The sequence below is a fragment of the Mchenga conophoros genome, linkage group LG9 (genome assembly GCF_057382185.1).
Source record: "Mchenga conophoros isolate Kocher_MC1m ecotype Shallow Benthic linkage group LG9, M_conophoros_male_GT1.1, whole genome shotgun sequence".
Taxonomy (NCBI): Eukaryota; Metazoa; Chordata; class Actinopteri; order Cichliformes; family Cichlidae; genus Mchenga; species Mchenga conophoros.
Window position 1 is genome coordinate 35,290,209 of NC_140534.1, and position 13,852 is coordinate 35,304,060.

At 41.5% G+C, this 13,852-nt stretch overlaps 1 protein-coding gene across 1 annotated transcript; it reads left to right on the forward strand.

Moving 5' to 3' along the window:
• The first annotated feature begins 6,719 nt into the window (after positions 1–6,719).
• Positions 6,720–13,241, forward strand: LOC146567790 (uncharacterized). The gene is made up of 14 exons (XM_085285700.1): positions 6,720–6,857; positions 7,389–7,594; positions 7,742–7,885; positions 8,736–8,874; positions 8,954–9,617; positions 9,961–10,102; positions 10,227–10,370; positions 10,453–10,515; positions 10,756–10,814; positions 11,120–11,310; positions 11,397–11,797; positions 12,071–12,170; positions 12,354–12,549; positions 12,642–13,241. The coding sequence occupies exons 1-14, from the start codon at positions 6,735–6,737 to the stop codon at positions 12,782–12,784; spliced, it is 2,715 nt and encodes a 904-aa protein (XP_085141826.1). The 5' UTR covers positions 6,720–6,734; the 3' UTR covers positions 12,785–13,241.
• Positions 13,242–13,852: the final 611 nt, after the last annotated feature.

Genomic DNA, 13,852 nt, shown 5'->3' on the forward strand with positions numbered 1-13,852 from the left:
CAAAAAGGAAAGTTTGAAGCCTGATCTTAAAAGTAGAGATAGTGTCTGTCTCCTGAATCCAAACTGGAAGCTGGTTCCACAGAAGAGGGGCCTGAAAACTGAAGGCTCTGCCTCCCATTCTACTTTTAAATACTCTAGGAACAACAAGTAGGCCTGCAGAGCGAGAGCGAAGTGCTCTAATAGGCTGATATGGTACTACAAGGTCATTAAGATAAGATGGGGTCTGATTATTTAAGACCTTGTATGTGAGGAGCAGGATTTTGAATTCAATTCTGGATTTAACAGGAAGCCAAAACAGGAGAAATCTGCTCTCTCTTTCTAGTCCCTGTCAGGACTCTTGCTGCAGCATTTTGGATTAGCTGAAGGCTTTTCAGGGAGTTTTTAGGACTTCCTGATAATAATGAATTACAGTCGTCCAGCCTGGAAGTAATAAATGCATGAACTAGTTTTTCAGCGTCACTCTGAGACAGGATATTTCTCTCCCTTAGAGATAGGGTGAGAGTTTCTGCCATCCGGGAGGGGCTCAGAGTAGAGCCGCTGCTGCTCCACATCGAAAGGAGCCAGCTGAGGTGGTTCAGGCACAAGGATGCCCCCTGGGCGCCTCCTGGGTGAGGTGTTCCAGGCATGTCCCACCGGGAGGAGGCCCCGGGGCAGACCCAGGACACGCTGGAGAGATTATATCTCTCGGCTGGCCTGGGAACGCCTTGGTGTTCCCCCGGATAAGCTGGAGGAGGTGGCTGGGGAGAGGGAGGTCTGGGCCTCTCTGCTTAGGCTGCTGCCCCCGCGACCCGACCCTGGATAAAGCAGAAGAAGACGGATGGATGGATGGAATGATAAAAAAGGAAACATCACAAAAAACACTTAAGGTCATGAAAATTTATTGTTTATTGAAAAGTATGGGTATTGGTACCAGCGATACTGGCCCGTATTTACTTGGTATTGGATCGATGCCAAAATATGCAGTATCGCACTCCGCTACTGTTTGTGGTTCAAGCTGCAGCTGGAACATTTGGCTTGACTTGGAGGAGAGGAAAACGAGGACTGAAATGCACACTTGTGGGGAGAATGAGAGAAGTCCAGGCCTTTGTAGCAGAGGTCAAGGGCACCTGAAGGGGAGGTGCATGAGTTCACCATTTATAGCAACTTCTTGGAAAAACATACGATATTCTAGTGAGACAAAGAGAGGATCAAAAAGCGAAATACCTCTGCTTTGTTTGCACAGCACCATTGTGCAATGAAGCGGTGCCAAAAAGAGCCGTGCTGTTTTTCTGAATGCCATTTGACTGAAGAAACAAAACTATTAAATGTCTGACAACTGATATCACAATAAAAAAAATCTAAAAACTGAAATAAAATCCCCACGGAGAACTTACAAACATAGAAAGGCGCTGCAGAGACTGAAATGCTGTGAGGCAGAGCTAATTACTGAGCCAGGATTCTACACCTATTATTATTACATCCACATGACTGTGAGTTAGTCACCTTCACAAAGCACAGTGTTTTATCCTGAGGTCATTGTCCATCTGGACTCGCTGATTCTTTATTCTGTTGTGTATCTATGTGAAAGACACAAAAATTCAGAGACCAAACTCTAAATGTAAAACATTTAATTTAAAATTGTAAAACAAAAGAGCAAACAGTTTAACAGTTTTTAAGAACCCATGAAAATGCAAATCAGAATAACTCTGACTATTATCCTCACACTGCAATAATGTGAGTTTGATACACATGAAATCCTGTCATCTAAAAATATAAGAATATGTACTGTGACACAATAAAAAAAAAGCTGTATCAACACCGGCCAGTGCTCAGGCAGGCTTCATATCCCTGTATGTGATGGTACAGTTAGTATACGACCTAGGCAGAGGAACAGGAAGTAGCTCAGACTGGAAGGAAAACCAGATCCGGTGTGACCTTTGCTGTGGGTGGCACTTGAACATGCTGTGTGGAACTGAGACGGTCCAACGGTTATAAGAATTTGCTGGCAAACCATGAATGATGAATAATGAAGTGGGTGAAGTAAGAGAATGGATGGAGACATGGAGCAGGTAAAAGTGAGAAGCCTAGACAGCTCCCGCATGAAGGCAGTAGACAGGACAAGCTGAGAAAATTAAACTGGGCAGAGCCTCTGTTCGCATTCAATTTTGGTCCCAGCATTAAAGGTTATTAATGTATTAATGTACTAACTTAAACCAAACATTAAAACACTTTCTAAGGCATCTTAAATATTAATTATTAAATATTCCACCAGGTGTTTCTTTTATTTGCTAATTTTATCATTTCTTTTTACATTAAGACCCTGTTCCCTCTTTGTTTAGAAGCTGGGCTGTGCGCCACACTGTATTTTGATCATCTGATTTTAAACCGTTCTACATGTATGCATATGATTGAAAAATGAAACTAAAACTATGCAGTGCAACTGCAAACAAAAAGCAAAATACCTCTGCTTTGTTTGCACAGAGCATTGTGTGATCGAAAGAGTTGCAAAAAAAGAGCCGTGTTGTTTACCTGAAGGCCATTTGACTGATCAAACCAAATTATTAAATGTCTGAGAACGCACATGTCTTTAGCTTTACATTTTCAAGCACATGGAGAACATCCAAACTACACAGAAGGCCTCTGCAGCGCTAATAACTGAGCCAAAATACTGCACCTATTACTATTGAATTATGTAGTGTCAGTTTAATTCTGGGGTTATTGTTCTTTGTTCTCTCGTTTATTTATGTAAAAGAAACCAAAGAATGAGACAAAACTCTAAATTAAAATGAAAAAAAGAGCGAACCCACTCTGGACATGCTCTGAAAAGGAAAATGTAAATCAGAATAGCTGATTTATTATCCTCACACTCCAGTGATGTGAGTCTGTAATGTAAAAATACATGTATTTGTGCTGCACTAAAACCTGGTGTGATGTGAGAAAATTCTGAAAGTGAACTTTTCAACTTTTTCTTGAAAGAAGTGTTACGAATGAAATGCAGGCTTGCAGTTATATGTGTGATTTGACAGAATCTAAATATAATTCTTTGTTGTAAACATGTACTGTTTATGTGAATTTAAGTACGTGAATTTGCTACCCCCCCAAAAACCCATCTCCATAGAGACTGTGTCAGCTTCCAAAAAGACAAAAAACAAACTAAAAACCAGCAACAAACAACTTAAACATAAACAATCACAAAGAAAGAACAATACAGTATCCACATCTGAACCAAAGAGTAAAACAGTGAAATGTGGATTATTAAATATTAGGTCTCTCTCCTCCAAGTCTCTGTTAGTACATGACTTAATAATTGATCAACAAATTGATTTACTCTGCCTTACAGAAACCTGGTTGCAGCAGGATGATTATGTTAGTTTAAATGAATCAACACCCCCGAGTCATTCTAACTACCAGAAATCTCGAAGCACAGGCCGAGGGGGAGGTGTGGCAGCAATTTTTCACACCAGCCTATTAATCAACCAAAGACCCAGACAGACTTTTAATTCATTTGAAAGCCTGATGCTTAACATTGTCCACCCCAGCTGTGAAACTCAGAAACCAGTCTTACTTGTTATCATCTATCGTCCACCTGGGCCTTACACAGAGTTTCTGTCTGATTTCTCAGACTTTTTATCTGATTTAGTTCTGAGCTCAGATAAAATAATTATTGTGGGTGATTTTAACATCCATGTAGATGCTAAAAATGACAGCCTCAACATGGCATTTAATCTGTTATTAGACTCAATTGGTTTCTCTCAAAATGTAAAAGAACCCACCCACCACTTTAATCACACTCTAGATCTTGTTTTAACATATGGCATAGAAACTGAACATTTAACAGTGTTTCCTGAAAACCCTCTCCTGTCTGATCATTTCCTGATAACATTTACATTTACAATAATTGATTACACAGCGGTGGAGAGTGGACTTTATCACAGTAGATGTCTTTCTGAAAGCGCTGTAACTAAGTTTAAGAATATAATCCACCCACTGTTATCATCTTCAATGCCCTGTACCAACACAGAGCAGAGCAGCTATCTGAACGCTACTCCAACAGAGGTCGATCATCTTGTTAATAATTTTACCTCCTCACTACGTACGACTCTGGATACTGTAGCTCCTGTGAAAACTAAGGTCTCTAATCAGAAGTACCTGACTCCGTGGTATAATTCTCAAACACGTAGCCTAAAGCAGATGACTCGTAATCTGGAGAGGAAATGGCGTGTCACAAATTTAGAGGATCATCATTTAGCCTGGAGAAATAGTTTGCTGCTTTATAAGAAAGCCCTCCGCAAAGCCAGAACATCTTACTATTCATCACTGATTGAAGAAAATAAGAACAACCCCAGGTTTCTCTTCAGCTCTGTAGCCAGGCTGACAAACAGTCAGAGCTCTTTTGAGCCAACCATCCCTTTAACGTTAACTAGTAATGACTTCATGAACTTCTTCACCAATAAAATTTTTATCATTAGAGAAAAAATTACCAGTAATCATCCCACAGATGTAATATTATCTACAGCTACTCTTAGTACCACTGATGTTAAGTTAGACTCTTTTTCTCCAATTGATCTTTCTGAGTTAACTTCTATAATTACTTCCTCCAAACCATCAACGTGTCTTTTAGACCCCATTCCTACAAAACTGCTCAAAGAAGTCCTGCCATTAATTAATTCTTCGATCTTAAATATGATCAACTATCTCTAATGATCAGCTATGTACCACAGGCCTTCAAGCTGGCTGTAGTTAAACCTTTACTCAAAAAGCATCTCTAGACCCAGCAGTCTTAGCTAATTATAGGCCAATCTCCAACCTTCCTTTCATATCAAACATCCTTGAAAGAGTAGTTGTCAAACAGCTAACAGATCATCTGCAGAGGTTTATTTGAAGAGTTTCAGTCAGGTTTCAGAGCTCATCACAGCACAGAAACAGCTTTAGTGAAGGTTACAAATGATCTTCTTATGACCTCTGACAGTGGACTCATCTCTGTGCTTGTCCTGCTAGACCTCAGTGCAGCATTCGATACTGTCGACCATAATATCCTATTAGAGCGATTAGAACATGCTGTAGGTATTACAGGTACTGCGCTGCAGTGGTTTGTATCATATCTATCTAATAGACTCCAGTTTGTGCATGTAAATGGAGAGTCCTCTTCACACACTGAGGTTAATTATGGAGTTCCACAGGGTTCAGTGCTAGGACCAATTCTGTTTACATTATACATGCTTCCCTTAGGCAGCATCATTAGAAGACATAGCATACATTTTCACTGCTATGCAGATGACACCCAGCTCTATCTGTCCATGAAGCCAGATAACACACACCAATGAGTTAAACTGCAGGAATGTCCTAAAGACATAAAGACCTGGATGGCCGCTAACTTTCTGCTTCTTAATTCAGATCAAACTGAGGTTATTGTACTCGGCCCTGAAAATCTTAGAAATATGGTATCTAAGCAGATTCTTACTCTGGATGGCATTACCTTGGCCTCCAGTAACGCTGTGAGGAACCTTGGAGTCATTTTTGACCAGGACATGTCCTTCAATGCACATATTAAACAAATATGTAAGACTGCTTTCTTCCATTTGTGCAACATCTCTAAAGTTAGAAATATCCTGTCTCAGAGTGACGCTGAAAAACTAGTTCATGCATTTATTACTTCCAGGCTGGACGACTGTAATTCATTATTATCAGGAAGTCCTAAAAACTCCCTGAAAAGCCTTCAGCTGATCCAAAATGCTGCAGCAAGAGTCCTGACAGGGACTAGAAAGAGAGAGCAGATTTCTCCTGTACCATATCACCCTATTAGAGCACGTCGCTCTCGCTCTGCAGGCCTACTTGTTGTTCCTAGAGTATTTAAAAGTAGAATGGGAGGCAGAGCCTTCAGTTTTCAGGCCCCTCTTCTGTGGAACCAGCTTCCAGTTTGGATTCAGGAGACAGACACTATCTCTACTTTCAAGATTAGGCTTCAAACTTTCCTTTTTGCTAAAGCATATAGTTAGGGCTGGACCAGGTGACCCTGAATCCTCCCTTAGTTATGCTGCAATAGACGTAGGCTGCCGGGGGATTCCCATGATGCATTGAGTTTTTCCTTTCCAGTCACCTTTCTCACTCACTATGTATTAACAGACCTCTCTGCATTGAATCATATCTGTTATTAACCTCTGTCTCTCTTCCACAGCATGTCTTTATCCTGTCTTCCTTCTCTCACCCCAACCGGTCGCAGCAGATGGCCCCGCCCCTCCCTGAGCCTGGTTCTGCTGGAGGTTTCTTCCTGTTAAAAGGGAGTTTTTCCTTCCCACTGTCGCCAAAGTGCTGCTCATAGGGGGTCATATGATTGTTGGGTTTTTCTCTGTATCTATGAGGCGACTTTTGTTGTGATTTGGCGCTATATAAATAAAATTGAATTGAATTGAATTGAAGTACTGTCAGATTTTAAAACTGTCTTTAAAAGAATCAAAGTAGAAACTATCACGTGGATTAAACTGGTTTTCAGGCGTAACCCTGTGTTTACAGGATAACAATAACACGGTCTGTGTGCCAGGAATCAGATAAGTTAGGTTTCATTTACTCATTTACAGTATATATTTTTTTTTAAACAGGTGTGTTTTCCTGCTCAGACCAGTTTTGCAGCTCCTATTGTTCTCTCACATAGCGTGCATGCCACTAGACTTGGCAGGACTGTGCCCTGCTTCGTATATAAAGATGCTGCAGGTGGATGTGAGCAGCATCTCTGGAGACAGAGGTGGGTTTGGAGGATCATGGCGTCCACACTGATGCTCCTGCTTCAGCTGCTCCTGGTCTCACTGGTGTCTGCTTCTCATTACTTTGGGGGAACCACGACCTACACCTACAAAGGAAGAAACCCTGATGGCTCTTTTAATGTGAGATATACAACGTTTAACTGTACTTAATGTTAATGACAGATAATAAGTGAAGCTGTTGTCCCGACTGTGGCAGGTCTGATTATTCTGATAGAATAAACTTTCACTTTTCAGCCTTTTCCTTGAATTCCTTAATTTTTGCTTCTTAACTTATGCATGCATTTTTAAACACTTTGTCTTTTATTAAAGTTTAAACAAATACTAAACTTTATTTTTTTAAACTATTGAGAACAACTAATAAATGTTCATCAATGAAAATATTATGAAAAACACAATAATAATAATAATTATGATGATGATGAAGATGATTATTATTGTGTTTCACTTTCTTCACCTCTAAATCCAGAGTGCCTTGACTAATCAATGGCTGCAGACGTGGCTTCCATGACCTACATTTGTTATTGATTGTGTTAAAATTGTGATCACATGATCAAACGCAGATACAGAACCTTCTTCATACTGATAACGTGGAGTAAAACTGAAATAACTGGTGAGAATCTGACTGAGTTGATTATATGATATTTGCTATAGGTTCAAATTCGGGACAGAGACACCTATGATGGATGTTACGACACCCTCGGCTGGTATTGTTCCAGTGGATACTGTGGCTACACCTCCACAAGTCAGAGAGGCACACTGGACAGCAGCACCAGTGCTCCACTCTATAACAGACAATGGTGTGAAGCTGAAACCGTCACCACGCGGGTCGTCCCGAGCAACAGACCTTTTGAAATGCGGTGAGCATTTTTCATTTAAAGTATGAAGATGTTGTTGATGTGCTTTATTATGTGTGACTATTGGTTACAGTTACTGAGTTGAAGTCATCTTATTCATTATATAACTTCCTGTTTAGTGACTTACTTCGTTATTTCCAAACAAACCAGGGCAGCCAGCTGCTGCTGGATTCCCACACGTACCTCTTACTGGGGCCATTCATGGTACTTGAACACTCTTGTGGATTTGGGAGAAAGATCCGACACTGGAAAACCAAACAGAGCACCAGAAGTTGCCATCCTACCTTTCCTCAGGTAAGCTTCCTGAAACTGATTTAAACTATTAGCCTCTGAACTGAAATCTGAATTTCAAAATGTCAGCAAAACCTGCTTCTCTCAAAAAGGGAAACAACACGCTCATTTGTTTTTATCAACCAGCAGTCAAATTAAAACATTATACTTACTGACCAAGCATCATTTAAGCAGCCAGGACTTATTTGGTAATTTTGGCTGTGAAATCTACAAGTGAATGCTTTTGCCCCCTTTTCAGAACAACCTTATCATTTTACATTATTGTATCGTTATGACAACGGAACAACAGTATAAAAAATTAAAAACGAACTTTGTTTTTTCAGATTTATAGTTAACTGTAAATGCATATTTAACAAAATGTAACACAACATCGATTTTCAATATCAACAATGCTAAATATGATATTTAGCATAGCACGTTTTGCACACATTTAAAATATGTGCAAAACGTTTTTGAGCCGGGCCACTCAGTTTTGTAAATCTCCAGGCCTTATTGGGGGCGTTGCTGCTTCTCCACACCCACCTCTCTGCTCGTGCGTCATCAATTTTTACTTGTGATTGGACTGAAACCGTTGCATTTTCCCTCTAGCGTAAACGACGTCGGAGTTACAGTCATTTAAAAAGCACTTGTAAAGGGTTAATTTAATTTACAGTGAGAACTCTACCAGTTGCTGTATAATTACTTCTTTCATTTAGATTTATTTTTAAGTCTATTTTTCCTTCAGCTCTGTCATTAAACATATTTTTCTTTTTACCTTTTTGATCAATTTTCTATACAAGATAATCATGCCAGTGCTTGACTCATGTTACTGTGTAAGACACTGACAGAGACTTTGTTAATGTGTTTATTAAAGAGTTCCTGAAAACTGCCCACGGACATACAAGCTGATGTCCTTTGATCCTGATGGAGACAAAGTCAGATGCAGATATGGAAATCCAGGAAGTGCAGAGTGCTACGGCTGCACCCAACATTCAGGCTTCCACTTAGACCAGGTTAGCTGATGTTCTAATGCACTGTACAATAACTCACTTGTGGTTTTTCCCTTTTAACTCCAAAATGTCCCACTGTCAGGACTCCTGCACGTTACATTACCAATACACTAATGCTGACCCGTTAGTGAATGCATTTGAGTTGGTGGTGGAGGATTTCCCACAAGGACACATCAGTCTGAGATACTCCGATGGATCCCAGTCCTCCAGGTCTCCTCTGTCCGCTCCTACTACAACTACAGCTGCACCATGGTGGTGGTGGGGGTCAACGACAGCTGCCCCCACTACCACATCATGGTGGTGGTGGACAACTACAGCCGCTCCTACTACAACTACAGCTGCACCATGGTGGTGGTGGGGGTCAACGACAGCTGCCCCCACTACCACATCATGGTGGTGGTGGACAACTACAGCTGCCCCCACTACAACTACAACAGCCGCTCCTACTACAACTACAGCTGCACCCACTACAACTACAGCTGTGCCCACTACAACTACAGCTGCCCCCACTACAACTACAGCTGCCCCCACTACAACTACAGCTGCACCCACTACAACTACAGCTGTGCCCACTACAACTACAGCTGCCCCCACTACAACTACAGCTGCCCCCACTACAACTACAGCCGCTCCCACTACAACTACAACAGCCCGCACTACCACACCATGGTGGTGGACTACGGGCAGACCGCTGCAGGCGACCTCTCTTCCCCTCAGTAAACTACCGTTGCAGTTCTCTTTCCTTGGTAAGGCCCATTGTTGTCTCAGTGTTTGATGATGTGATGATGCAGCACACTCCGCTCTGCTCCGTTCTCAGCATGTTGCTGCTTTCATGACTCTGCACATGAAGACAGTGGTAACTGTGGTAGAAACAGCTGATTGCAGCAGACCTATTTACTCATGTGACCCACAGTTTATCTTAAAAACTTAATATTAGTTTTACCTGTTTGCACTGAATTCTTCAGCAGCCCAAGAACCAAACTCCACTTCACGTGTTTGTTTAAAGCCTTAAACTTTTGCTATGCAGACAGCTGCTCCTTCCTGTTTGGTAATGGATGCTTATTTGTTACTACTCTAACTGTACTCCAGTGGATCCACCTGCTCCTTCATGCCAGGAGGGACTATACTTGCCCCAGTTTGTGCACCCAACACCTGCACACGGACAGCGCATTCATGCAGAGGTCAACAAAGAGGTGGAGATCAGAATCAAAGCACAGGCTTCATATGCAGCGTGAGTGAGACAAAGCTTGATTAAGGAGGCCTGATGGCAGCGAAGCATTATTATCACTTCAGCAGGAAAGCTCAGCTCAGCATTAATGAGCTAATCCTTGTTTCCTTCTGTGGTTTTCTTACAGAATACAAGATATCATCATGAGCGGGCCAATGAATATGACCAAGCACAGAACCACACATAATGAGTTTGTGCTTCGGTGGACGCCGTTCTCCAGCGATCTGGGAGATTATTTCCCAGTGTGCTTTGCTGTTGAATCGGCGACAGGGTTAGCCTCGGTTTCAATCCTTTAAACACAGAAATAGTTTGGGAGAGCAAAGTCATGATTGGACTCTTTGTGGGTTTTTCAGGTCAGCAGTGACCAGTTTTCCAGGCAATACCCACTCTCATAACCACGGCACCCCGACTTCACAGTAAGTGACTTTTTGTTGTTTTTAGTGCTTTAAAAAAATGGATTTTCTGTCTAGGTGTGAGAAGTTTAAATAAATGTGCTTTTGGAATAAATAATGCCACTATGAGCAAATTATAAAATGAAGCTCTCCTCATTTGACCTTAAGCTTTACAATTTCAAGAGTATTTGAAGAAATAATAAAAAGGAAAATTATTTAAGTCACACATTAAGTCAACTTATCATTGTTCTAATGTCTCTTCAGGTCCGGCGTCTATCAGTCCGAGATGAGGTGTGTCATCTTGAAAGTTGGAACAGAGGAAAGTGAGTCTAAAATCATCTTTGATACCAAAATGTGTGCATTTTATTTTATGTGACATATTTTCTATTTTCTTCACTGAATTCGTTTTATAGTTTTATAACTTTTTGACAATTGGAGTTGGAGGATTTTGACATATTTCTGGCAACATTAAAATAAACTGAAATTGTAAATCTTTAAATCTGTTGTGTTGGATTGCATTAGGTTTAGCTTAATGAAGAGTCCTTTGAATGGGTATCATAAGGTAAATTCTAAGTCTGTATGTTTTTTTACATCATAACATATTTTATATGTTTTTAACTTGTTTCAGTTAAAACCAACGTGATCTGCACTGAGTCTGAAATGAGAGTAGAGGTGGAGAAATCGTCCCTCCGTGGACTCCGTGAGGATCACCTGCGTCTCAGTGAGCCCAGCAACACCCTCTGCAGCCTGGAGAGATACTCCAACAGCACTCACATCATCGGCGTCATCCCTCTCAATGCTTGTGGCACTCAGATCGAGGTAACCAGAGCTCCTTTGTATCTATTCTGTTGTTGTTGGTTTAGATACCAGAACGAGGACTGACAGAGTGATGTTTGACTCTGCAGGAAGACGAGGAACATCTCATTTTCAAGAATGAAATCACCACAGTGGATGACAGCGGAGCTCTGATCACCAGGAAACATAACCTGGAAGTAGAGTTCTACTGTCAGTACCCCAAAAAGGGGAACGTGTCACTGGGCTTCACAGCACACAGGACGATGGTGGAAGTGTTTGATAAAGGCTTCGGCACGTTCACCTACCAGTTTGAGTTTTACCCCAACAACCAGTTCAGAAGCATCATTGATCCCAGTTCGTACCCTCTGGAGTACGACGTAGGGCAGAAGATTTACATGGAGATAGATGCGTCCTCCATAGTCAACGACACCGAGATGTTTGTGGAGTCCTGCAGAGCCTCGCCGTACGACAACCCCAATTCCCAGCCAACCTACTCCATCATTGAAGACGGGTACGCATGTGCTGATGGAAGTGAAGTGTATATTATTTAGGGCACATCAGTTACCTCAACATTTGATCATTTGGCCAAGTTTGATACAAAAACCCACCATTGGATCAATATATAAAAGAAAAGAAGGAAAACCAGAGTTTTACCAAAGTTTTCTCTTTTCTTTGATTCTGAAATGCTGTAGAAACCCTGTGATGTCTCTGCTTCTGTAGCAGCTTTGATTGTAAGACATGGAGTTACAGCAGCTGTGTCGTCTTTGTGCTCGGCTCTGATTAGGTGCCCCGTGGACCCAACTGTGATGATCCATGAGACCGACAACAAGAGACAGTTTAGATTCTGCATCGAGGCCTTCAAGTTCATCGGTTTGCACGATCAGGTAAAGAACTGTAGATATCTAGAAGCTCCAATTTCTAAAAGCACTAATAAATATGCCCAATTTGTGTTTTCTCCTTGGCTGGGACGGAGAAGCAAAGGTTTGACTGCAGCTCTGCTCTTGTTCCACTAGAGGGGGCAACTGTACGTCTGCTGATATACTGACAGTGTGTCCTGTTTCACTCAGGTATACATCAGCTGTTCAGTAATGATGTGTGAAGCAGGGAATCCCAACAGCAGGTGCTCACAGGGATGCATCAACTCAAACCATCACCACCACTCCCACCGCCGAAAGAGGGACTCTGCCATCCAGACTGCAGCGCACTTCGTTTCCCAGGGTCCTCTGCGTTTGAAGAGGTCAGCAGACACCAGCATGAGTGCAGGTATGGAAACACAAAGTGCTTCTTAACATTAGCTTCTTTGTTTGACTTTCACTAAAGTGTGAACAATGCTGAGGTTCTATTGTGGTCTTCAGGGAACAACCTGAACCTGAACCTGAACCTGGTCTTCATCGCTGGATGTCTTCTTGCTGCTGTTGCCATGATCTGTGGAGTGCTCCTGTACAGGGCCAAAATGTCAAAGGTCAAATACCAGCGTTTGGCCTCGAGTGAAAATTAAGACAGCAGTGTAATCAGAATACCAGTTCCTGCATTACTTTTCAATGAACCTCATTTTGCTGTCAGAGTTTCGGTGTTTGTGTATCTGCTCATGTTTAAATCAATCATGAATTTAATTCTTTATAATTCAGCTTCATTTGTGTAGCGTGAACTCACAACAACAGTCACCTCAATTAGCTTTATGATGTAGGGCACAGTCCCAGCTGTTACAGCTGTGTTTGTGTTTGCCAGCTTTAAGAGAAAACAGACATAAAACAGACTTTGAAAGATGAATCTTTGGCTTGTTGTTCAGTCGTGCAGCTTTACAGCAGCTTTTCTTTTTATATGTTAGAGTGTGATTCACAGAAAGTGTTACTGTTGATGTGTGCTCCTCTATAATCATTTCTATGCACATTTGAGTAAATTTGAGACCAACATTAAAGCGGTTATTATGAACTTTTCTTCAATAAAAATCATTAAAGGCGCTCTCACGTGTTAGTGCTTTTCTTTCATTCTCTGCTGTGCTTTCAAATGCCTGAGAAGCTCCTTTCCTCAGTTAAAGTGTTGCATCAGCCACTGCATTTCATTAGCCTGTATGTTCACACGTGAATCGGCAATAAAGTGCTAATCAGTGCTCTTCATCAGCTGGTTACCAGGCAACCTGAAATGCTCAAGAAGCCGTTTTTTGTGGCTCCCGCCCTGACATGTAAAATGAGGAAAACACTGCATGTGTGTTAAAAAGTATAGTGTGCTGCGTTTATGAAATCAATGGGCTGCTGCAGAGAAAACTACAATTTTCTGCGTGCAATAAAAACAAAAAGTTGAAGGTTGCGTTCAAATAAAACACATTTCTATTTGAGCCCTGCTGGTATTTATGAAGGAAACAGCCAAACTTAAATCGTGCAGCGTGCCGTCATCATGCTGTCGCAGGCGTGCAGTCGGCCTGAAGAAAAAAGAGAGTATTTCACTGAATGATGTAAAACATAAATGTGCTGAATGACAACCAACTGAAACATTTATTGTGCCTGGTTAATGTCAGCGTTGTTCCTGAACCTCAGCGCACATCGGTCAGACACCACCTTCATCTTTA

Bases quoted from the DNA above. Each gene is read 5' to 3' on its own strand.
- LOC146567790 (XM_085285700.1), top strand. From the start codon at position 6,735: ATGGCGTCCACACTGATGCTCCTGCTTCAGCTGCTCCTGGTCTCACTG. The intron at 11,798-12,070 runs GTACGCATGTGC...GGCTCTGATTAG, and splicing joins TACTCCATCATTGAAGACGG to GTGCCCCGTGGACCCAACTG. The intron at 12,171-12,353 runs GTAAAGAACTGT...TGTTTCACTCAG, and splicing joins TCATCGGTTTGCACGATCAG to GTATACATCAGCTGTTCAGT.